At 49.3% G+C, this 24,209-nt stretch overlaps 1 protein-coding gene across 3 annotated transcripts; it reads left to right on the top strand.

Annotated features, from left to right (window-relative positions):
- The first annotated feature begins 608 nt into the window (after window positions 1-608).
- Window positions 609-24,209, top strand: TGFB3 (transforming growth factor beta 3). 3 transcript variants are annotated; one of them, XM_012438094.2, is made up of 9 exons: window positions 609-1,332; window positions 1,780-1,822; window positions 2,171-2,318; window positions 10,668-10,831; window positions 11,131-11,260; window positions 16,823-16,930; window positions 19,007-19,178; window positions 21,300-21,453; window positions 23,033-24,209. In XM_012438094.2, exons 3-9 carry the CDS (start codon window positions 2,213-2,215, stop codon window positions 23,189-23,191), a joined length of 993 nt encoding a protein of 330 aa, XP_012293517.1. In that variant the 5' UTR covers window positions 609-1,332; window positions 1,780-1,822; window positions 2,171-2,212; the 3' UTR covers window positions 23,192-24,209. The 3 variants fall into 3 exon arrangements, with proteins under 3 accessions (XP_012293517.1, XP_012293514.1, XP_012293513.1); XM_012438091.2 differs by having other exon boundaries at window positions 1,780-2,318; XM_012438090.3 differs by having other exon boundaries at window positions 609-2,318.

Raw genomic sequence — 24,209 nt, 5'->3', positions numbered from 1 at the left:
AGGCTGAACATCTGGATGACATTTCTGCGAGAGCGGCTCTGGAGCCGCGGTTGGGGAGGGAGAGGTGCGCTCGTGCGCACGTGGGGCCGGGAGGGAGGCAATTCCCCGGGGCCCGGGTCTTGTTTTTCTCGCTCTCTCCCGCAGCCCCTTCTCCCGCCCCTCCACTGCCCCCAGCCCCCCAGCCCCCAGCCCCCCAGCCCCCTTGCCCGCGCCTCCCCGGCTCCCGACCCGCCGAGCTCCTTCACTAGCGGCCTCGCCTCGCCAGAGGGCACCCTCGATCTTCCGGAAAACGCCACCATTTTCCACTGCCCCTGGAGCGTCTCCCGGCTTCTGCCCGCCTCTCGACTCCGAGCTTGTCAATGAAGAATCGGGCCAGGATCGCGGCGGAGCGGACGCCGACCCTCCGACCCGGCTCGCAGCCGGGAGTCCCGTCCGCGAGGCTGGCACGGCAGACCCTACCGGGCCCCGCGCCCTCTGCGGACCCTGTCCCGGGTCGAGCCTGGCCCGGGGGCGGCCCCGGGACCGGTGGACCAGGAGGGAGAGAGACGCGGGCCGCGGACGGCGCGGACTGACAGCCGGCGAGAGGGCGCAGGGGCTGGGGGAAAGGGAGGGAGGGGGCTCATTGGAGTAACTTTCCAGAAAAACAGCCAGCGTGTAGCAGGAGTGATTCCAAGAGGGGAAAAAAAGTTCAGCTACCACGTCGAACGAGAGGACTCGCAAAGTATTTTTCAAATGGGCTCGGCTTTTCCTGTGCCTGTTTAAAACATTAACATCGTGCAGCAAAAGAGGCTGCGTGCGCTGGTCCCTCCCTCCCCCACCCCAGGCCAGAGACGTCATGGGAGGGAGGTATAAAATTTCAGCAGAGAGAAATAGAGAAAGCAGTGTGTGTGCATGTGTGTGTGAGAGAGAGAGAGGGAGAGGAGCGAGAGGAGAGGGAGAAAGGGAGGGAAGCAGAGAGTCAAGTCCAAGGGAATGAGCGAGAGAGGCAGAGACAGGGGAAGAGGCGTGCGAAAGAAGGAATAACAGCTTTCCGGAGCAGGCGTGCCGTGAACTGGCTTCTATTTTATTTTTCTTCTTCTTTTTATTTTTTAAAGAGAAGCAGGGGACAGAAGCAATGGCCGAGGCAGAAGACAAGCCGAGGTGCTGGTGACCCTGGGCGTCCGAGTGGATGATTGGGGCTGCTGCGCTCGGAGGCCTCCCCCTGCCTTCCAATGCACATAACCCCACACCCCAGCCAATGAAGACGAGAGGCAGCGTGAACAAAGTCATTTAGAAAGCCCCCGAGGAAGTGTAAACAAAAGAGAAAGCATGAATGGAGTGCCTGAGAGACAAGTGTGTCCTGTACTGCCCCCACCTTTAACTGGGCCAGCAACTGCCCGGCCCGGCCTCTCCCCACCTACTCACTGGTGATCTGACTTTTTTTTTTTTTTTTAACTTTTTCCCCTTTTCTTTTCCATTCTCTTTTCTTATTTTCCTTTAGGGCAAGGCAAGGATTTTGATTTTGGGACCCAGCCATGGTCCTTCTGCTCCTTCTTTAAAATACCCACTTTCTCCCCATCGCCAAGCGGCGTTTGGCAATATCAGATATCCGCTCTATTTATTTTTACCTAAGGAAAAACTCCAGCTCCCTTCCCACTCCCAGCTGCCTTGCCACCCCTCCCAGCCCTCCGCTTGCCCTCCACCTGGCCTGCTGGGAGTCAGAGCCCAGCAAAACCTGTTTAGACACATGGACAAGAATCCCAGCGCTACAAGGCACACAGTCCGCTTCTTCGTCCTCAGGGTTGCCAGCGCTTCCTGGAAGTCCTGAAGCTCTCGCAGTGCAGTGAGTTCATGCACCTTCTTGCCAAGCCTCAGTCTTTGGGATCTGGGGAGGCCGCCTGGTTTTCCTCCCTCCTTCTGCACGTCTGCTGGGGTCTCCTCCTCTCCAGGCCTCACCATCCCCCTGGCCTCTCTTCCTGGCTCACGCATGAAGATGCACTTGCAAAGGGCTCTGGTGGTCCTGGCCCTGCTGAACTTTGCCACGGTCAGCCTTTCTCTGTCCACTTGCACCACCTTGGACTTCGGCCACATCAAGAAGAAAAGGGTGGAAGCCATTAGGGGACAGATCTTGAGCAAGCTCAGGCTCACCAGCCCCCCTGAGCCATCGGTGATGACCCACGTCCCCTATCAGGTCCTGGCCCTTTACAACAGCACCCGGGAGCTGCTGGAGGAGATGCACGGGGAGAAGGAGGAAGGCTGCACCCAGGAAAACACCGAGTCGGAATACTATGCCAAAGAAATCCACAAATTCGACATGATCCAGGGGATGACAGAACACAGTAAGTCCAAATTCTCACTGGGGTGTCTGCTCTGCAGGGTCTGAACTGGAGCAGGGAGCTCTGCAGAGGGGGGGCCTAGTGCTGGCCACACAGCAGGGAGCCCCAGGATTGACCAGCACCGAGGCTCAGGAGGTGCGATGCTCCTCCGCTGGGGCTGGGGAGGTGGGTGGGGAGGGAGATAGAGCCATTCTGCTAAGAGCCCATGCTTCTGGGATGTCAGGAACCCTGGAGCTGAACGGTTTGCTGAACTCACATCACATCCTTGACTGATTTTAATTTGGAATTACACTGTGCTGTCCAGGGAAACATATGTATTCTTCCACATGCGATCGTATCAGTAACTGTAAGCGTCTGGGTGCCATAAAGGGGAAGGCCGGCTCTGTCAGGAGCCCTTACAGTTCTGAGCGTGGAGACCTCAGTCTTCTCCCTGCTTTTCACAGCTCACTGTGACACGTCTCCGGTTCAGTTTTTCCAGTCCTTGGGAAGAAGAGTACCTGCCCTCAATTAATGTCTGTCAAGCTTTTTGAAGCCCAGTCAAAAGACAGCTTCTTGCTAACTGGGCCCTTTGGTCTACCCCACCCACGTGACCCACGAGCCCCACGTGAGCTGTGTGTGTGGAGGGGAGAGGGTGCGCACAAATGTTCCCAGGGCCGGGTACTTTAGGGCAACATGTAGTCTTGTGCAGTAGACAGATTCCTGTGCTCAAAATGGGCGCCCTCCAGGCCGGTGGGCACGGAGAGAGCGGGTTGTGGCTCTGGATGCGTAGAGGAGGCTGGCGCCCTTTGTGTCTGCGTGTCATGGGAGAGTGGGTGGAGGGGTGGCAGTGGGTGCAGGGCAGGGGGATGTGTCTGGGAGTCTGCTGTCCCAGGAGGCTCCGTCTGCACGGAGGAGCTGGGCGGCTTCTGGGCGAGATGTCTGTGTGTGTTTGTACACGTGTGGAAGTCATATGTGTTTACTGAACGGGGATTTTAAAAACTTCAGTACAAGGGAGAGAAATTTGGCAGATGTTGAGAAACTGACAGCCCAGGAAAGAGGAATGTGAGTCGCTCCTGGGCCATGGACTCCGGGAGCAGCTCTGTTTGCTTTTCCTACCAGCAGGTGTCCTCGCTGCCCTGACTACCTTAGCTCAGGCCCACCTGGGAGGTGGGCAGCACCTGGAGTGGGGTGGAGGGTGTGGGATGGAGCCGGCAGGCGGGGGAGGGTGGTCAGCAGAGCGCACAGCAGTGGATGAAAGGAACCTGGCTGGAGAGAAGTAACAGGAGTGGGTACCGATGGGTGGGCCATCTCTGGCGGGAGGTGCAAAGGCCCCGTTCATGGCTCCACGCCAGGCAGAGGAGCCTGTGGTTACTGGCGAGGGGTTCCCACTCCAGCTTCCTGTGGCTGCCTGGAGCGCCCTTCCTTAGAATGTGGCTGCTGTGTGGGGCGGAGGCTGGAGGCTGAGGCAGAGCTCCTGCTCCCTGCCCAGGATCTCTGGGTGGGGCTGGCTCAGGAACCCACAGTTCCCAGAGGCACCTAAGCACTGGATGGCCAAACCTCCAACTCCCTGGGAACCCACCAAGGCAGGAGGTAGTGACCACAAGCATCAGAGGAAGATTGAAATCTGAGGCCAGCAGGAGAGGTGTGAGGAGAGTCCAGGACAAGACACAGGACTCAGACCTTCATGATTTGGGTCAGCAGGAGGAGTCCGAGGGAGGAGGGATTCTGAGTCACGAGGACCCCCCTGCCCCACCCCACAAAATCAGAATTCTGAGCTGAGAATGAATGAGCCACATGGAGGCAAGGCCACGCAGGTGCAAGTGGACATTGATTTTTGTGCAGACTTGAGGCACAAATAGCAGACGGCCTTGGGAAAAGCCCGGGCAGGGCCCCACAGACACTGGACAGCTTCCAGGCTGCAGTACCAAGACCTTACAACTACAGTAGATGGGGGTGGCTATGGGGCTATGGAGCAGTGGTCTGGCCTGGGGCAACCCAGCACAGTGAGCAGGATGCTGTTAGGGATGCTATGAGGCTCACAGGTGCAAATGGGAAGCAGACAGACTCCACAGCTGTTGGAGGTGAGTTGGAGGCTGAGCAGACGGACCTGGACCCACCCAGCAGCTGGTCAGGTGCTGAGTGAGCCCACCCCGGAGAGGCAGACACACAAGGCACAGTAATTACAAAGAAGGCAGTGGACAGGTGCTGAGCAGTAGCAGAGAGCCATCATCAGGGGCTTGGGGTGGGGAAGGAAGCCTGTCCTTAACTCATGAGGGCCGACAGGGGTAACACCAGGTCTGTGATGGGGCGCCGCAGGGTCTCGATGCCAGAGCCTCTGGGGGGAGGTCACGAGATCACGTTCTGTTCCATATGTCCTCACTTCTGGCCACCTCCCTGACCCAGTGGACAGGCATTCAAAGGAAAGTGACAGTAGGAGCCAGGGCAAGGAGATGGAGGTCCCTGGAGAGGAAAATGAAAGAAGGAAGACTTTTTAGTGGTGCAGGAGAAAGGGCACCCAGGCGAGAGCAGAGAGGAAGTCCTTTTCCTAAATAACCTCATCTCCCCGTTTCACAGATAAGGAAACTGAGACCTGGATGGTTTAAGATTAGTCCAAAAAGAGCGGGGACTGCAACCTAGACATTCTGCAGGCAGGATGCATGCAGTTAAGCACTCATTTATATGTAAAATACACATCATAAGTGCTACCTTTAACCTTTAGGGTTCAGTAGAACTTTGATTTATAACATAAATGAATCACATGTTGGACCAAGAAGGAGAGGTCAGGAGTTGTTATCTTAGTAACCCAGGTGGCAGATTGCATAAGGATAACTGGATTTATCCTTTCTTAGTGCTGCCCTTTTTTTTTTTTTTCCTTTTTTTCCCGAGGAGATGCATACTGCCACGAATGTTCTCCCTAATTTAATAAAAGACTTTTATTTATTTAATGAAGAGTCCCAAGCAGGTTAAACAACTGCAGCTATGTAAAAGTGACCTCCGTGAGCCTCAGTTTCCCCATCTGTAAAGTCAGAGATTATTTCCAAACTCCTTTTCAGCTGAAAGAATTTTACAATTCCATCTGGGATGAATCAGCAGAGCCTCTACTGGGGAGTATGGGCAAGACTCTGTAATCCCTTTTCTAATTCTCCAGGATTTTACGTGGGGAGGGAGTAGAGAGTTTCTTTGACCCCACGTGATGGGAAAGGACACAGCTTTTTTACTTCCGTTGTCATCTCTCTTACTAAGATATCACCAATGTAGGTGTTGTTTTATCTTCTGGCTTGTAATTATCTGTGTCTGTTTGGAGACTTGTTTTCAGCCAAGGGCAGTGCTAAGACAACCAGCAAACCCAGAGTTTCTCAGCAAAGAGAAAACTCGATATTTAGTGTTTCTTATCTGGCTGTTAAGTGTAGATTTTGTTTATTCTGAGATTATTCTGAAAATCATTTGCTCCAAGGGCCAATGCCCTTTGCACAGTAGAGGTCAGCACTTCTCCACGTGTGGTCCAGAGGAAGCTGGAGGTAAATGTACATTCCCTGGTCCCACCCGCACTTATAGAATCAGAATCTTTGGGGGTGGAGTCTTGGGGAATCTGTATTTTTGACAAGCTCCTTATGGATTCTTAAGCACACTGAAGCATAAGACTCAGTGAACTAGGGCAAAACCTTTTCTTAGAGGGATGGCAAACACAAGTGCCTACACAGACCCAGCAGGAAATTCAAATGATCTCAAAGAAAAGCCACTGTGTCATGATAAACTGCACTAGGACACTTGGCCTTGGGGTCAAGAAGAAAGTGGGATGTGTGAGGCAGGGAGAGGGAGGGGACCTGGACCGAGTGCCCATCCCAAGCAGCAGCCAGCGTCAGCTCCTGCTGGGTTGTGCACTGATGACTGTGGATCCGGCTTGATTAGCTCTTCCCATGTCCCAGAAGAGCAAAAAATCTGGATCTTTCTGTGAAGTATGCCAATTTTTAATATGGGCTTAAAATGTTTATGGGCTACTAATTCAAAATTGTTAAAGGTGTTCCATCAGCGAAGCAACATGTCTAATTCATTTAAAGGTTAATCCATAGAAAGTTCACACCATTAAAACAGTGGTTTCAACTTCCAGAACATCTGGAAGTCATGGTACCCTTTGCAGCACATTATAATCTGTGGTTCTCAACCCTGGCTGCCCATTAGAATCATCTGGAGGTCTTAAAAAAAATACTGTGGACCCCACTCACTCCAGTATAGTCAGAACTGCTGGGGAATGGGTCCAGGCATCATTTGTTTTTACAGCTTTCCAGGTGATTCTAATGTGCAGCCAGGGTAGAGAAGTCCAGCTGCACTGATAAATACAGCCCCTTCACTGGAACCCGCAGAAATGATGTATACAAACAAAGGCACACCTAGCAGCCCAGGTGTCTGAACACGTTTTAAAAGGCAATTAACTAAACATGGTCAACTATTTCCTGGTTTTTCCATGCATACTATACACAAATATTCTTTGCTTGTGTTTTGCCCCCTAAAGCAAAATGGAGAAAATGGCATTCATCAATATATATTTTTCTGTGAAATGGAAAAAGTTGCTCATGATTTAGTTTGTAAAGGTGGGACCCCCTAGTCCAGCCCTCAATAACCCTAGTGTTCTGCAGAGGCATGTCTTAAGAACCACAAACTCGTTTGCAGTGGGTCAATGTCTGAGGCACAGGTTGACACTCTAGGCCCATTTAGTGGAATCTTGCCATAGTTTTTTCATGAAACCATCTCCATGAGATGATCTCCCAAATCACTCCCAGCTTCCAGAGTCTCTGCTTCAGTAAATGAGGTATGTTCAGCCGACCTGGATTCAAACCCCACCTCCGCCACCTTCTAGTTATGTGACCTTGGGAAAGCCATTTAACTTTTTGGAGCCTCAGTTTTCTCATTTGTCAAGTGATAAATTTTATATGTTTTCATTCTCCTCAAGGGTTGTTAGAAGGTCACATGAATTAATAAAAAATTTGATAAGACATAGCGCTAGTGCATCCAGCCTGGGCGACAGAGTGATACTCTATCAAAAAAATTAAAATTAATTTAAAAAAGAACTGCCTGGGAAATTAAAAGAAAATGTAAATACAATCTTCTTGACTGGATGCACTAGCGCTATCTCAGCTCACTGTAGCTTCTGCCTCCTAGGTTTAAGCGATTCTCATGCCTCAACCTCCCAAGTAGCTGGGATTACAGGTGCCCCCCACCACATCCAGGTAATTTTTGTATTTGGAGTAGAGGCGGGGTTTCGCCATGTTGGCCAGGATGGTCTCGAACTCCTGACCTCAAGTGATCCACCTGCCTCAGCCTCCCAAAGTGCTGGGATTACAGGCATGAACCACTGTGCCTTTAAAATGTTTAATTTTAAATAATAGGGATATGTCCTCCCTATGTTTTACAGGCTGATCTTGAACTCCTAGGCTCAAGCGATTCTCCTGCTTCAGTCTCCAGAGTAGCTGAGATAACAGGCATGCACCACCACACCTGGCTAATTTTTGTATTCTTTACAGAGATAGGGTTTCACCATGTTGGCCAGGCTGGTCTTGAACTCCTGAGCTCAAGCAATCCTCCCGCCTCAGCCTCCCAAGGTGCTGGCTGGGATTACAGGTGTGAGCCACTGCACATGGCTGCCAATTTTTTTTTTTTTTTTTGAGATGGAGTCTCACTCTGTCACCCAGGCTGGAGTGCAGTGGTGCAATGTCAGCTCACTGCAACCTCTACTTCCCAGGTTCAGGTGATTCTCCTGCCTCAGCCTCCCAAATAGCTGGGATTACAGGCATGCACCACCGTGTCCGGCTAATTTTTGTTTTAGTAGAGATGAGGTTTTACCATGTTGCCTTGGTTCCAATTCTTTTTTAATCACTAGCAATTGTGTCAAAGCTTTGCTTGCTAGTGTCAAGCTGCTTGTGTCGCTAACTCCTGAGTGACTCTGGACAGGATCCTCTGGATAGACATTTCTTCCTCTGAGGAAGGTTGTGCATCATGACTCCTGATGTCCCTTCTAACTCATTGGAAATCTGTACATCCCAGTAATAGAAAATGACCTTTCCCATCTCTTTCTTGAAATCTTAAAATTCTCCCCAGGAGGAATTCATCTTGAGGAGCAGATTATGATTGATAGGGTGGAAGAAACCAGAGGATGGCCACTGGGATGTCCTGAGAACCCTCCTAGCTCATAACTTACCCTATCTCCTGGCTTCCCGCCACCTTGCCCCCACCCTGACTGTCCTCACCAGCAAGTGCCGTTTTCCATCTTGCTGCTTTTTTTACATCAAGGTGCATGTTGCACTGACTTACCCTTTATTCCTCTTGTAGATAGTCACTGGAGGTGTTCTATTTATTTACTTATTTATTATTATTTTTTGAAACAGTCTCCCTCTGTTGCCCAGGCTGGACTGCGGTGGCACAATCGTGGCTCCCTGCAGCCTGGACCTCCCGAGCTCAAGCAATCCTCCCAGGGGGTGCTGTTGTAACTGAAGCCATATTGATGACCGCTCCTTCGAGACCTAGCTCTGTTGTCCTTGACAGGGTTGCCAGTGCAAGTAGCTTATCCACATTCAGAGTATTTCAGACTTGTAAACTTATACATTACTTTGCTATCACTGATTTCTCTCCTTGGTTCTATCTGAAATGGTTTAGGGAATCGTTGGCGGTATTTGTTCTTTCAAAGCCAATTATTAATCAGGGCGTCATTAGCCAGCATTCACACATTTGTTTTCCTAACATCTGTTCCATTAATTTTCTAAGAACCAGTGTCAGGCCCACCAGATGGCAATTTCCAGAAACACTCACTCATCCTTTCCTAAAGATCAGTAGCACATTTGCTTGTTCCAGGCCTCTGATCCTTCCTGCCTTGTCCGTGACTTCCTGAACCACCCCTCGGGGCAATTATAAGCTCATTCCAGCCATGTCCATTATGTGTGGAATCTGGGTCTATGAGCTTGAATTTCAACTTTGGGCTATTGTTACCATTTGTGCAGAAAGTTTTTCTCGGGGTGTTAATACTGCTCAGACCTTGAGGCTGTCAAGTGTACAGGAGCAGAGAAAAGACAGGCTCTTTCTCTTCCCATCATCTGGCTCGGAGGGGTGGCTACCCGTGTCTTGTGGACAGGGATGAAGAGGCCAGCAGGCGACAGTGTCTGGCATAGCATGTGCTGTCAAGGAAAGAGAAAGGAGCCAGTGGTGACACACCAGCTTGGTCTGAGGAAGCGTTTGTGTTTCTGCCAGACTCATGATGTGGGCTCTTTGCTATATAACCCTGCTTTCTTGGGTCTAAAACACAAGGTTGAGATGTCACTCTGCTGCTCAAACACTTTCAGTGACTCCCTACTGTTAAGGGGTTAAAATTTAACCTTTCAGTCTGACAGGTGGACCCCAATCTACCATCTTGCCCTTTCTCACCTGGCTCCCACCTGCTGCTTCCAGCCCCTCTTACTTACATTTCTTCCCCTCCCTGCCTTTGCTTCCAGCAGCCACTCCATGTAAAATGTCTTTCCTCTCCATCCTCAAATCCTCTCAGTTTTCACCTCGTCCATGAAGTGCTCCCTGCCGTTTCCCTCCTTGGATTTCCTGCAGCAACTCCTGGGCTTCTCTAAAAACCACTGGTTTCCTATCGCTCCCCTCACCTGTGTTCCTGCATTGTGACATCTTCCAGGGCACTCTGTGCTGTTATTTCTCTCTGATCCTGTTATTTGGACCCATGTATTAATATCCCCTCCCCCCGATATTAACTCATAAGCCTGAGGCGACTTTTTGAATTTTGAAATTCACCTTGGCGATGACCTTGAGCAGTAGGATATAAATAACTCCCATATGCTTAGCGTTCCAATAATGGAACGCTAGGCATAAATGGATTTTCATCCCCTTGAAGGCAGGGATTGTGTCTGTTCACGTTTAGCTTCCCAATGTTAGTACTATGCTTGGCCTATAGTAGCTGCCCAATACATTTTTGGTGAATGAATGAATGCCCGAATCAACAAACACATGAATGAATCAACTAGCTGTAAGATATGTAAATCACTAGGTTGCTGCTATCTTTCTAGAATCAGTATTTTCTCAAAAAGCAAGAAAAACAGGCTGGAGAGCTTACCAGAACTGAGATGTCAAGGCAGAGGGAGGAAGGGGTGATTCAGTTTGACTGGCCAGTCTCTAGTGCCATGTCGTGGAGCTCTGAGGCCACACTGCTCCTTGCTCAGGACTGTGTGTGATTCTAGGGCCACCAAGAATCTTCCTCCCATCTCCACCTTGAGGTCCAAGCCTCTAGGGAGGTGGCAGGCAGGACGGTGGCCTCTTGGTGCCTGTCCGTTGGCAGCACGCTGTTCCTGCATGTCTCGCTCATGCTGTGCCCTCTGCTTTATCTCCTAGACGAGCTGGCTGTTTGCCCCAAAGGAATTACCTCCAAGGTTTTCCGCTTCAATGTGTCCTCAGTGGAGAAAAATAGAACCAACCTGTTCCGAGCAGAATTCCGGGTCTTGCGGGTGCCCAACCCCAGCTCTAAGCGGAATGAGCAGAGGATCGAGCTCTTCCAGGTAACCCCTCTCTCGGAACAGAAACCACACTGACAGGAAAGCCACTTCCTTTGCCATATCAGGCCACCACTGGGCGTGGAGTTTGGCAGACCTGGGTTTGAATCCTGGCTTCTCTGATCTTTAGTTTCTATATCTGTGTCTGTCATTAAGAGGCTTAAGAGTTACCTAAGGTGCTTGAGGGGCATGGCATTCAGGAACCACTGGTTTCCTATGGCTCCCTCACCTGTGCCCTGCATTGTGACATCTTCCGGGGCATTCTATCCTGGCCTTGGGTACTCACTCCTTTCTCTGCCTTGTAGATCCTTCGGCCAGATGAGCACATTGCCAAACAGCGCTATATTGGCGGCAAGAATCTGCCTACACGGGGCACTGCCGAGTGGCTGTCCTTTGATGTCACTGACACTGTGCGTGAGTGGCTGTTGAGAAGAGGTAGGTGGATCCTCAGGCCCCTTAGTCCTCCATGAAACAGAGGGAAGATGACAGAATTAAGGGAGTCAGAGATCTGGGTTCAAACCCTAGTTTTGCCACTGAGTATCCTCCATTCATTCACTCACCTAATGTTTATTAAATGCTCACTATGAGCCAGGCCCTGGGGATGCAGCCACAGGGATGGGAACTATGAGAAATAGAAAGAGGGCAATGTGATAATGATTGGGTGGGGCCCAACAGGGAAGCTCTCTAAGATGAAGAAATTGATGCATTGACATCTGAATGATAAGGAGCAAGCCCATGAAGATCAGAATATGGGATGTGCTAAGCAAGGAAACAGCGAGACCCAGGCCCTCGGGTGGAAATAAGCTTGATTTGTTCTAGCAGCAGCAGCAAACAGATTGGTGTGGCTGGACCATGGTGAACTGGGGTGGGGGTGGGGGAAGGGGGGAGGTAGGGGAGAGGTGGTCAGAGAGGTTGCTAGGGCCATATCATTTATTATTTTTATTATTATTATTTTTTGAGACTGCTTCTTGCTCTGTTGCCTAGGCTGGAGTGCAGTGGCGCTATCTCAGCTCACTGCAACCTCCGCCATCTGGGTTAAAGCAGTTCTCGTATCTCAGCCTCCCTAGTAGCTGGGACTACAGACGCATGCTGCCACACCTGGCTAATTTTCTATATATTTAGTAGAGACGGGGTTTCACCAAGTTGGCCAGGCTGGTCTTGAACTCCTGACCTCAAGTGATCCGCCTGCCTTGGCTTCCCAAAGTGCTGGGATTACAGGTGTGAGCCACTGTGCCTGGCCAATTTAATTTAGAACATCAGGTCTTCGCGAGGTTTCAGGACTTATGAAGTGTGGGAGTGCTATAACCAGAGCTGGGGATACTCAGGGTACCCAGGAATTCCTCCCTATCCCCCTGCTGAGCATGAAGTCAAAAGCCTAGGAGAACGCGTGTGGATCTGCCTACAGCAGCTCTGTTGGAAATTCTGACTCTGATGGCTACAGGGAGGAGGGGTTGGCTGATGCGATTTGATTGACATCTTTAAAAGATCCCTCTAGTTTCCAGGAGGTCAAGGGAAGAGGCAGAAAAACCAATTAGGAGCCATGGGGGCAGCACGGATGAAAGCAATATGGGCTGAGACTGGGGTGGTAGCGTGGACGTGAAGATCATATGGATTTGTACTGTATTTTGACAGTAGCCAGTAGCACAGGCTGATTAGATATGGGGTGTGAGGACACAAGAGCATTCTGGATGACTTCTACATTTTTCGACATCCAGGTGGTATCACTTATTGAGATAGGGGCTTAGGAGAAGAACAGCTTCTATTCTGGCCAGTTAAGTTTGAAAGGCCTGGTCATCATGCAATCAGGGCTACCCTATAGGCATTATCAAACTTCACATGTCCCAAATACCTTATCCACGCACTGTCTTTCCTCACCTGGGAAATAAGGCAATGGTTCCTCCTCTGCATGCCTCACAGAGCTGTTTTAAAGATCAAATCTATTTGAGAGAACTTCATGGTTTTTCCCATGTTTTACAAGAGTAAGCTTTTCTTATTTTAGATAAGGAAACAGGCCGAGAGAAGTGACTTGACGGGGGTCGTCCAGTCTGTATTAGAACCTCGGTGTCTCACGACACCATTCTCTGTCTTTCTTTCCCTTTCCTTGGCTGGTACTGCCTGGTCTGATTGCTCAGTGGGTTGGGGTCGCAGATGGCAGTCCCATCTGTTCCTTCTCTCCCTCTTGGGAAGGTCATCAGAAGCTGTCATCAGCTGCTGTAAAGCCACAATCCATCCACGTATTGATGCCCAGAGTCCCTGAGGCAGGTGGATCCTTCTAGGTCCTTGGTGTTTTGGCCTGCATATTGTTTTCAATTTGACTAGTCATCAACAGTTTTGGGTGTTTTATTAAGTCTGGAGATTTCACATAAAACCTGGACTTCTAGCTGTTTTTGAAAAATTGGAAGATTTCTTGATAACCATCCACCAGAGATGAGTACCAGCCACCCCTGGAGATGGGGCATGCATCCTCAGTCCCACAGCCCCCACCATTCACTATTGTTCCCCTAGAGTGAGGCTGGCAGTTCCTGTTTAACGTCATGTGCTGGCTCAATTTTCTCACGTGACCTGTCTGGGCTCTGGAGGCATCGAGTTTGCATTGCTTGATGCCCACAGAGCCCGGGCAGGTCACATAAATGAGAAAATTCGCCATCCAAGGGGAATTATCTGGGGGCTGAGTTGGGAGTTGGTGGGCTGGAGATTCTGCCCCAGTCCCAAGGGTACCCAGGAATTCCTTCCTGTCCCTGCTACTGAGCATGAGGGCAAGAGCCTAGGATAGCCCACGTGGATCTGCCGACTGCAGCTCTGTTGGGAATTCTGACTCAGACAGCTACAGAAAGGAGGGGCTGGGGAAATTAATCTCTTAACTTCCCTGTCTGATTTTGATCAGCTCCACCTGGATTTCTTTGAAGCCCTGGGCACTTGAAGGAATTCTTATTTTCACAGCTGCAGAACTCAATAAGAAGTTTGCATTGAGAATAATTTCCATCCTCCTGAGACATCAAAAAGATAATTTCGTAATAAAATCTATGGGTCCCCCACCCACCATCCCTACGGCTGCCAATTCTGAGGTTAGCTCTTCATTGGAACCTTCAGTCCCCACTTAGGCAGATACTACCCACCTTTCCCACAGGGAAATCATCACACAGGTTTGTACTTATAGAGAGCCCATAAGTCTCTTCAGAGTTCATGGCTTCAAACCAGGCAACAAAGGACTCCAAATTGGAACAGTTGGTGGTGTGGATTGATGATGAAACTGTGTCACACATGTGGTCTTGGATTCATTAAGCTAACATCTGAGAGCCCTTGTACACCAGGTACCCAGGTGCATTCTGGGTCCCAGAGTTGGTTAGAGCTCACCAGGGTCACTAGGGACCCAAGTCTCATACCCTTGTGCTATTGCTCATATAGTCTGCAGCAGCCAGCTAGGCAGGGCCAGGCCTCCCTAGCAGGCTGGGCAGGGAGCCTCCCAGCATTATGGCTCAGGACAGGTGGAACACTGGGAAACAACCATCTTGCATCTCGGTGGCTCATGTGTGGGCATCTTCCTTGGTGGTCTCTGTGTGCACTCTCCCCAACATCGCTGTTTGCACCTTGACTTTCTAACTCACAGAATCATAGAACTCCTCACTCTAGGTCTCTTCCAGCCTGCTTTGAACCACCTTGACCAGGAGGTACACTGTGTTGTTAGATAGCCTATTTCAGCTACTCTGGCTCCTCCTTCCAGCTGCCTTAACCCGGGGAGAGGACACTCCTTATGCCCCTCCTGGTCTCTAACAAGAGTTTGGGATCTTGCATCCAGCTGTCTGTGCGTGAATCCTGGCACTACTGCCCACTGGTTGGATATCTTGGGCAAGCTGATCAATTTCTCTAAGCCTCAGTGTTTTCATCCGTACAGCGGTGGATAATAATAGTTCTTGCTCTGTGGGATTATTATAGAGATTAAATGAGTTAATGCTTATAGTCTTAGAGCAGCGTGTGATATGTAGTAAAGTTCCATACATCTGGTGATTGTTGTCATCATCTCTGAGTCCTCTATCTACATAGAGCCTGTTGGCCAAGCCAGGCCACCCTCTCGTGCTTATCCCCTGGACCCTAACCCTCACTCTCCCCAACACAGCTGTCTGCACCTTGACTTTTTAACTCGCAGAATCACAGAACTCACTCCAGGTCTCATCCAGCCCTCCTTGAACCATCTTGACCAGGAGGTGCACCATGTTGTTAGGTGGCCCATTTCAGCTGCTCCGGCTCCTCCTTCTAGCTACCTCAACCCAGGGAGAGGGCACTCCTCATGCCTTCCTCTCCATTCACTTCTCCTCCAGCTGGGTCTCAGCTACATTGTTTTATTGGTCTGCCTTCCCTCACTGAGCGAACCTGCTGGAACAGAGATCTCCAGGCTCTGGGATCTTGCAGGTGCAGTGTGTAGTGTGCCCCAGAGGTTGCCCTGACTTGACATAGAACGGATGTGGTTGGGCTCTGGAGTTTATGGAAGAAAGGAGCTGGTTTTTAACCAGTAGGACTGGGATGTCCAAGCCAACCTAATGGTGATGAGGAAGGCTTGTATCTCCAGGCTTGTATCCTTCTGTCCATGAGAAGGATGCTGGGCCAGGTCAGACTCTGGGGTTTTCCTTGATGGCATGATTTCAGCAAGACTCCAGGTTGGTCCCAAAGCCAGATGCTCACACACAATGTGTGGCCTCAGGGAGCAGCAAATCAATCACGTAAGCTGTAGACTGACCCTGAATCCAAGAGATCCATCCCCATGACCTCTCCTATATCTGGCCACAGCTGACTGCTACCCCAGCATCAACAGAGCCTCCCTAATTGAGTCTTACCCACCAGAATTGACATGATACCAGATCTACCTGGTTTTCCGTGTAAATCTACTTGTCTCAGTGCAAACGTTTCATTTTCTTTCTTTTTCCTCCACTTTACTCAACCTCATTTACTGAGTTCCCTGCTTCCTTGATTTTGGTTGCCAAAACACATGATCCCACAACTACTAGGTGAATGGGCCAGAGTCACCCTTCATGCACCAGAATGTCAGACACCAAAGCCTGGCACCTCCAGGCTTCATCATGCTCACTCTCTCCATGCTCATGTTCTCTGGACCCTTGGCTAAAGGTCTCTGTCATTGCCTCTGGGCTGTTTTCTAAGTTCACAACTGTCTTCCCAACCTGTACATCTTGGTGAGCAATCCACATTCCAACTTCCCATCATGGTGAAACAAGGATTTCCAAAGAAGAAATGTCCAAGTAATTTTTACCTCGTTGTATGCTTGTTCCTTAGGGAAAATATGGCCCAGTGTAACCATCATGCTCATCTTATCTCCACTGGAATCTGCCACTTTCTCTAGACACACAGTCATGGCCCTCGTAGAAATGCGTGCATCTTCTTAGACAGATTCTGCTTCCTGTTTGCAGGTGACCTTGCCTCTAGCACTGGTTCCTGACTTTGAATCCTTTTGCGAGCTTTACATCCTGTGGCCCTTTGAATTGGTGGCCTTTTGAATCGCGGTCTCTGTGCTTGGAGACTCTTGAGTTACTCCCTGTCTCTTCTAGTCCTTCTGCCTCTTGCCCTCATCCTTCCTCAGTAGGTTGACTCAAGGATCTCCTCTCCCAACAAAGACATAGATGGCATTGAGTTTTTTCTTTCCTTCCTGTATCTGTGTCCTTTGGCCCCCAAGTAGATAGGTGACAATTTTCTCTTAATACCATGCTTTGAAAGGGAATGATTATGCCCCTTCTCTTTCATGACGACCACTAGCATATGCCCCCATCTGGTGATTCATAATATAACAGGAATACATGGAATGTGGCAACGTGTGCATGAAGGTCCACTTTGAGCTTTGGAGGCACTTTCTGTCTCCTGTGACCCTCAGTAGAACTCAGTTCTTAAGAGTCCCTACAGGAGCGGAGGCCCTGGCTCACCCCTGCATGGGTGGTAGGGCACACTTCCCCATCACACAGGACGCTTTCTCACTAACTCTGTCTTATTTTGCAGAGTCCAACTTAGGTCTAGAAATCAGCATTCACTGTCCATGTCACACCTTTCAGCCCAATGGAGATATCCTGGAAAACATTCAGGAGGTGATGGAAATCAAATTCAAAGGTAACAGAATGAATGTGTATAGTAGGATGGGTCGAAGGTGGGAGTTAATGTGAGAGAATAGACCAGGAGACCCTTACCAGACCTCAAAAAAAAAGAAACCAAGCTCCTTCAGAGAGATAGCCAACTATTTCGTACTTGAGTAATTCTGCTTTGCCCTAAAAGCAATGAGTGTAACTTCCAGCTTACAGCTTAGAGGATGCATTAGCCTCTGGAAGACAACATGGTCTAGCAAGAGTGGTGAAATTGTGTAGGCAAGCCATCTAGCCTCTGGGCCTAGTGAAATGGGATGAGAGTTCCTCTTTCACAGGGTTGTCAGGCAATTAAATGAGATAATGATCCTGGAACACAGCTCCAGCAATGCTCAACAGATAGGCGTTGTCTTCCTGCTCCCTGAAAGAAGTTAACTTTGGCTGTCCTGAACATGAGTGCCCAGATGACTGAGCTTTCCAGATGTGCAGGGCCTGCCTGACGTTGCCCAGGGGTCCTCTGGGTTTGGATGATTGCTTCGAGCCTCAGGATCTCTGTCTGGTGTTTGGGTAGAGATAGCGAAGAAGTCGTTGAGAGTCATTTCTGGTTCTCCATTATGTTTGCAAGGAACTCAGCCTTGACGGGCTCTGGAGTTCAGGAAAGTTCTCTTTTCCTTTCATATTCCCATTCTGGGTAACTGCGAATGCCTGAGGTTAGAGGCTTGTCTGGGAGAAGGTGCAGGCCTCTTTTGGCTCAGCCCTAGACAGTGATCTTACCCTGCATGGGCTGTATTTTAGAGCCTTTTTAAAGTCAAGGATTTGACACCCTAATTACAGAACCTTAGAGCCCAGAAGACCTTCAGAGTCCTAACCTACAGACCAGCCTAGGATGAAACCTTCCCATACCTTGTTCATAAAGATTTTCAGAAAAAGGGATTTGTGATCCAGGTCTCTCATGTATCTTACAGACCTGGTGCCCCTTTCTGAGATCTGAGCCCCTCCTGTAGCTATGTAAATTAATTCTTCATGTTCCTGTCTTCGGTGAGGATGGACAATAGCTGGAAGCTGACCTTCACAAAACCGATCTCCATTTAGTTGAGACTTTCTAAGTCAGTCTCCAATCTAGTCTTTTTTTTCAGATGAAATGGGTTGATGAATTCAGGTGTTCTTTCCAGAGCTTTTGCTAAGCTATTTATCATATGCTTCATGATCTCATCTGAATTTTATAGTGAAAACACTTCAAAGATGCTAAGTGCAATGTGAATGTTAACAATTTACACGGTTTTGTTTCTTTGGCTCCCATTCAGGCTATCTTAAACTGTGACACCTTAACTTTTTGGTAGGACTCCTGCACTATCTTGATCCATTCACATTTTAAGAGGAAACTCACATCCCAAGATTCTAAGTCTAGAATCTAAAGTGACAACCCAGGGCTGGGTGTGGTGGCTCACGCCTGTAATCCCAGCACTTTGGAAGGCCGAGGCAGGAGGATCACTTGAGATCAGGAGTTCAAGACCAGCCTGGCCAATGTGGTGAAACCCATCTCTACTAAAAATACCAAAATAGCCAGGTGTGGTGGCAGGCACCCGTAATCCCAGCTACTTGGGAGGCTGAGGCAGGAGAATCACTTGAACCCGGGAGGCAGAGGTTGCAGTGAGCCAAGATGGCACCATTGCACTCCAGCCTGGCCGACAAAGCAAGACTCTGTCTCAAAATAAATAAATAAACAAACAAACTGACAACCCGGAGGTATGTGTTAGGTACCCACTTAGTAATAGGGATGCTTCATGGGTCCATGAAGATTCCTAGGTATCGCAGCAAGGGCTTTCTGTCACTTGGAAGATGTCTATAGAGGAGTATGGGGATCTGAACATGGGGCAGCTTTCAGTGGCATCCTTATAATGATGATGAGTTCTTTTGATACTGGCTCCTCCACCTGCTCCTCCCCTTCCTGCTGCTGGATATCAGAATGAAGCTGCACTTGTCCCCCACGCTTCCCTCGCAGACTGCACTGCCCTTCCTCCTGGGCAGTGACGCGATGTGAGGAGGAGGCAGCCTCCAACAGCTCTGCTCTCCTTAGACAGATTGTCACTTTCCTTCCCTTCTGCAGGCGTGGACCATGAGGATGACCATGGCCGTGGAGATCTGGGGCGCCTCAAGAAGCAGAAGGATCACCACAACCCTCATCTAATCCTCATGATGATTCCCCCACATCGGCTCGACAGCCCGGGCCAGGGGGGTCAGAGGAAGAAGCGGGCCTTGGACACCAATTACTGCTTCCGGTGAGCCTGGGCCCGCAAGGGAACCAACATCTACTGCCTGTCTACTTCAGGTCAGGCCCCAGAACCAAGCCACACTCAACAGAGGGTCCCTGATGCTGTTCACAAACATCTCCAGGAAGAAGACTGAAAATCTATTACAGATCTCTTTCTGTTTTCCTGCGAGTCCCACTGTTTTTCCATAGGCTAACTCTGGAAGGGGCTGGATGAAGTAAATGAGGAAGACTCTATGAGGAAGAGTGTTGCTAAAATAGTTTGGATTAGAGATGCTTGGTCAAAGCCTCTCCATGGTTTTCATGTTTTAAGCACTTGTAGGGTGTGTGTGTGAGATTATTGTAGGAGTTTCCATTAAAGAAGTGCTCAGTTCCCTATGAAGGGTCCGAGGATGCTACTGGATGGGAGCAAATAGAGCAATTGTCATTTGAATGGGAAATTGGAGCTAGAGAAATTAACAAATGAATTCAGAAATTACTGGGTAGCCATAATACAGAGATGGAAAAGACCCAGCTTCTCTTATTTAGGAGCAGTTTCACTGCTCATTTATAAGGGGAGGATAAAGCAGGCATGCCAACTACTAAAAGGCACATGATCACGCCCATGAGAGGGTCTGAAGGATTAAGTACTTAAATTGGGAGCAATGAGTTCACCTATGGACACAGGAAAGGCTTCAGAAGGGTGTAGAATTTGAGCAGAGGCTTCAAGGATGAGGTTTCGGGGTGAAGGGATCTAGGAGGGGAAGCACTGCTGGTAAAGGAAGGAGCATGAGTGAGTCCATTTGGCCTCAGAGGATCCCTGAATAAAACTGGGGAAAATGAACAGGGAAATATTTAGATCTGGAAACTATGTCCTATCAGGATGGTTGGGCTTGGGAAACTAGGGACGTTGAGCTGGAGGAACGGAGAGGCAAGGTAGTTGCTGCCAGCTGTCATGCAGCCATGAAGGCTGGCATGCAGATTTATTTGTTCCATGTGTCTCTATCAGGAATGAATGCTCTTGGCCAGTGACTTAAATCATTGTGGATTTCTTGTTCACAAGAGGCTGTAGCAGCAGCTTAGGGTGGGTTGGCTGCTTCATGATGCCACTGAAGACTCAGGCTTTCTCTCTTTCCAGTCTGCCATGCTTAGTATGTTGGCTTTTCATCCTTTTGCTTATGGTCACAAGTGATTGCTAGGGCTTCAGGCATCTTGTCCACATTTAAGACAAGGAGCGAGGGAAGGGGAAGAGCCAAAAGCTTTCCTCTTCCATCTGTTGCTTTTATAACTAATCAAATATCTTTGCCCTGTATATTTCTCCTTGTCTGATAGGTCATTATTGGGTCACATGACCACCACTACTTGCAAGGGAGGCCAGGAAAAGGAGCATCTGGTGTTTTAGATGTGGCAAGGGAGAAGGGGGTTAGGAATGGTTACTGAATAGATAACCAATAGTGTCTGCCATGGTTCACCCTTGAAACCCACAAGAAGCCAGATTTTCGCTAATAGCTGCCTTTGGAAGTAGCAAGTTCTAGGTCTTAGCAGATATTAAGGCAGAGGCCAGATGCCCGCTTGGCAAGGGGTATTATTGCCAAATGGATCTCTGTAGGCAACAGAATTGAAGGGGCCTGATAATCACATTTGGGTGATCTGTTGAACCACAGTTCTAATAGAAGGATATGCCTTATTTGGCTAAACGGCCTTTAGATTCAGTCTCAGCAGTCACCTACTATAGTAGACAAGCTTCATAAACTTACAATTTATTTCTGGCTGGGTGCACATTAGGAGGGTAACAATGAAACCAACCTCAACAAAGCTGACTTGGCTAATAACATTGAGTGCTTGGTTTTATGTGGCGCACTTTATAGCTCTGCTTTGAGTTGTGATATAAAAGTGAGCAGGGCCGCCTTTGCCTCTTTACTCTTCCTCATGCGGCGTTTATCTCTGTTTCTTACATCCTTGGGATCGTGGTCTTTAACACATGAATGTGCCTTTCTGGCTTCTTCTGTCCCCTTGAACCTGGGATTCCACTGATCAGAGCCACCTATGATGGTATGAAAGGACTCCAAGGGAGAATATGAGGGCATTCGTGAAGTTTCTTTGATTGGTAGTTTCTTTTTAAGTTGATTTTCTTTAAATGTTTTTGTTGTAGCAACTTGGAGGAGAACTGCTGTGTGCGCCCCCTCTACATTGACTTCCGACAGGATCTGGGCTGGAAATGGGTCCACGAACCTAAGGGCTACTATGCCAACTTCTGCTCAGGCCCTTGCCCATACCTCCGCAGTGCAGACACAACCCACAGCACGGTATGGAGCAGGGCTCATGCCATCTGAGGCACTGGGGCTGACTGTCCAGCCGCTTGTTAAAAAGAATGGATGAAGGATTGAATGTTGAGTGAGTGAATGATGGTCTGGGGTGGGTAAAACCCCTCTGGTGAAAGTTCTGATCTCGGCATCCTGACTCAGTTCCACTCAGTCACATTCTGCCCTTTTAAATTCCTACCACAGTTTCAAACAGCCTTTTTATTTGCTCTGCCTAAAGCTCTCTGTACCACAGAAATTAATTAACTGCCACGTCTCACCCCATGTCAGAGATGTGTGCAGGTGGCTGGCAAGGAACACTGAAGTAGAAAGGCTTCTACCAGAACTCGGATCATTCCAGCCTCTCGAATGCAGAAAGCTTACTCTGAAAGACAACGAAAAGCATGGAGAAGAAGCAAATATGAAATGCTAGGAAGAGAAAGTGAGACAGCCGGGAGTCCACAACCCCTGGAACTAGTTTGTCTTTCCCTCAAGGGGAATCAAAAATAGGGCAGTAATTTGTGAAGCATGTTTCCTTCTAGCTCATTATCTTTGCATCCTGTCTGGGGCCCTACACTGCGGCACTTACTAAATGGTCCAAGGCAATGTTAGTGAGAACATTTCTCACTGAAGTGATCAATTACAGATAGGAAGAGCAATGTAAGAATTACTTTCTTAAAAGGCAAGATAGGCTGGATGCGGTGGCTCATGTCTGTCATCCTAGCACGTTGGGAGGCCAAGGAGGGTGGATCACAAGGTCAGGAGTTTGAGACCAGCCTGGCCAACATGGTGAAACCTTGTCTCTACCAAAAATATAAAAAATTAGCTGGGGGTGGTGGCGCACACCTGTAATCCCGACTACTTGGGAGGCTGAGGCAGGAGAATGGTTTGAATCTGGGAGGCAGAGGTTGCAGTGAGCCGAGATCATACCACTGCACTCCAGCCTGGGCAACAGAGCGAGACTCCGTCTCAAAAAAAAAAAAAAAAAAAAGCCAAGATCGTTATCAGTGTCCCCCAATAACTGTTCTATGCTTCAACTGATCACCCCAAACAAGTGCAGCTGTTCTGCATTCTGTCACTGTGGATGAACAGCAACTACTCACTCACCCAAACCAGGTTCCAACAGTTCCTTCTTTTTTTTTTTGTGGCTCAGGCTGGAGTGCAGTGGCATGATTTCTGCTCACTGCAACCTCCGCCTCCTGGGTTCAAGTGATCCTCCCACCTCAGCCTCCCAAGTAGCTGGGATTATAGACGCCTGCCACTATGGCATCTATAATCCAGGGCCGGACTGGAAGACACTTCAGCTAATTTTTTTCGTATTTTTAGTAGAGGTGTGGCTTCGCTATATTGGCCAGGCTGGTCTCAAACTCCTGACCTCAAGTGATCTGCCTGCCTCAGCCTCTCAAGTGCTGGGAGTACAGGCATGAGCCACTGTGCCTGGCCCCCAACAACTCCTCTTAAAGAGCACCAGTGGCCATTCTAGCACTTGCTCAGCCTCTGGGACTGCCCCTAGAACCAGCAGAGTTCCTGGGTTCCAGGGCTGAGGCTTGGCTTTCCAACCTCTCACTGACGTGTCCTTTCCCAGGTACTGGGACTGTACAACACTCTGAACCCTGAAGCATCTGCCTCGCCTTGCTGCGTGCCCCAGGACCTGGAGCCCCTAACCATCCTGTACTATGTTGGGAGGACCCCCAAGGTGGAGCAGCTCTCCAACATGGTGGTGAAGTCCTGTAAGTGTAGCTGAGACCCCACCTGCGACAGAGAGAGGGGAGAGAGAACCGCCACTGCCTGACTGCCCGCTCCTCGGGAAACACACAAGCAACAAACCTCACCGAAAGGCCTGGAGCCCATAACCTTCGGCTCTGGGCAGATGGCTGAGATGGAGGTTTCCTTTTGGAACATTTCTTTCTTGCTGGCTCTGAGAATCGCTGTGGTAAAGCAAGTGTGAGTTTGGTTAGAGGAAGGCTGAACTCTTCAGAACACACAGACTTTCTGTGATGCAGACAGAGGGGATGGGGAGAGAGGAAAGGGATGGCAAGTCAAGATGATGTGTGGCAATGGGATTTGGGCTACCCTAAAGGGAAGAGGAAGGGCAGAGAATGGCCGGGTCAGGGCCAGACTGGAAGACACTTCAGATCTGAGGTTGGATTTGCTCATTGCTGTACCACATCGGCTCTAGGGAATCTGGATTATGTTATACAAGGCAAGCATTTTTTTTTTAAAGACAGGTTACCAAGACAAAGTCCCAGAATTGTATCTCGTACTGTCTGGGATTAAGGGCAAGTCTATTACTTTTGCAAATTGTCCTCTATATCAATTAGCATCATGGGTCATTACAGGGAGAAAATCCAGGTAATGCAGTTCCTGGGCCATCAACTGTATCGGGCCTTCTGGATATGCTGAATGCAGAAGTAAAGGGTGGGAATTAACCCTCTCCTGTCTGCCCTCTGGGTCCCTCCTCTCACCTTTCCCTCAATCATATTTCCCCTTGGACACTTGGCTAGACGCCTTCCAGGTCAGGATGCACATTTCTGGACTGTGGGTCCATGCAGCCTTGGGGCATTATGGGTTCTTCCCCCTTCCCCTCCAAGACCCTGTGTTCATTCAGTGTTCCTGGAAGCAGGTGCTGCAACATGTGAGGCATTCGGGGAAGCCACACGTGTGCCACACAGTGACTTGGCCCCAGACACACAGACTGAGGTATAAAGACAAATACGAATATTACTCTCAAAATCTTTGTATAAATAAATATTTTTTGGGAA

Source organism: Aotus nancymaae, unplaced genomic scaffold (genome assembly GCF_030222135.1).
Source record: "Aotus nancymaae isolate 86718 unplaced genomic scaffold, 86718_ANA_hifiasm-v0.15.2.pri h1tg000011l, whole genome shotgun sequence".
In the NCBI taxonomy this organism is placed as follows: Eukaryota; Metazoa; Chordata; class Mammalia; order Primates; family Aotidae; genus Aotus; species Aotus nancymaae.
Note: the sequence above shows the minus strand (reverse complement) of the source record. Positions and strands in the feature narration are given on the sequence as shown.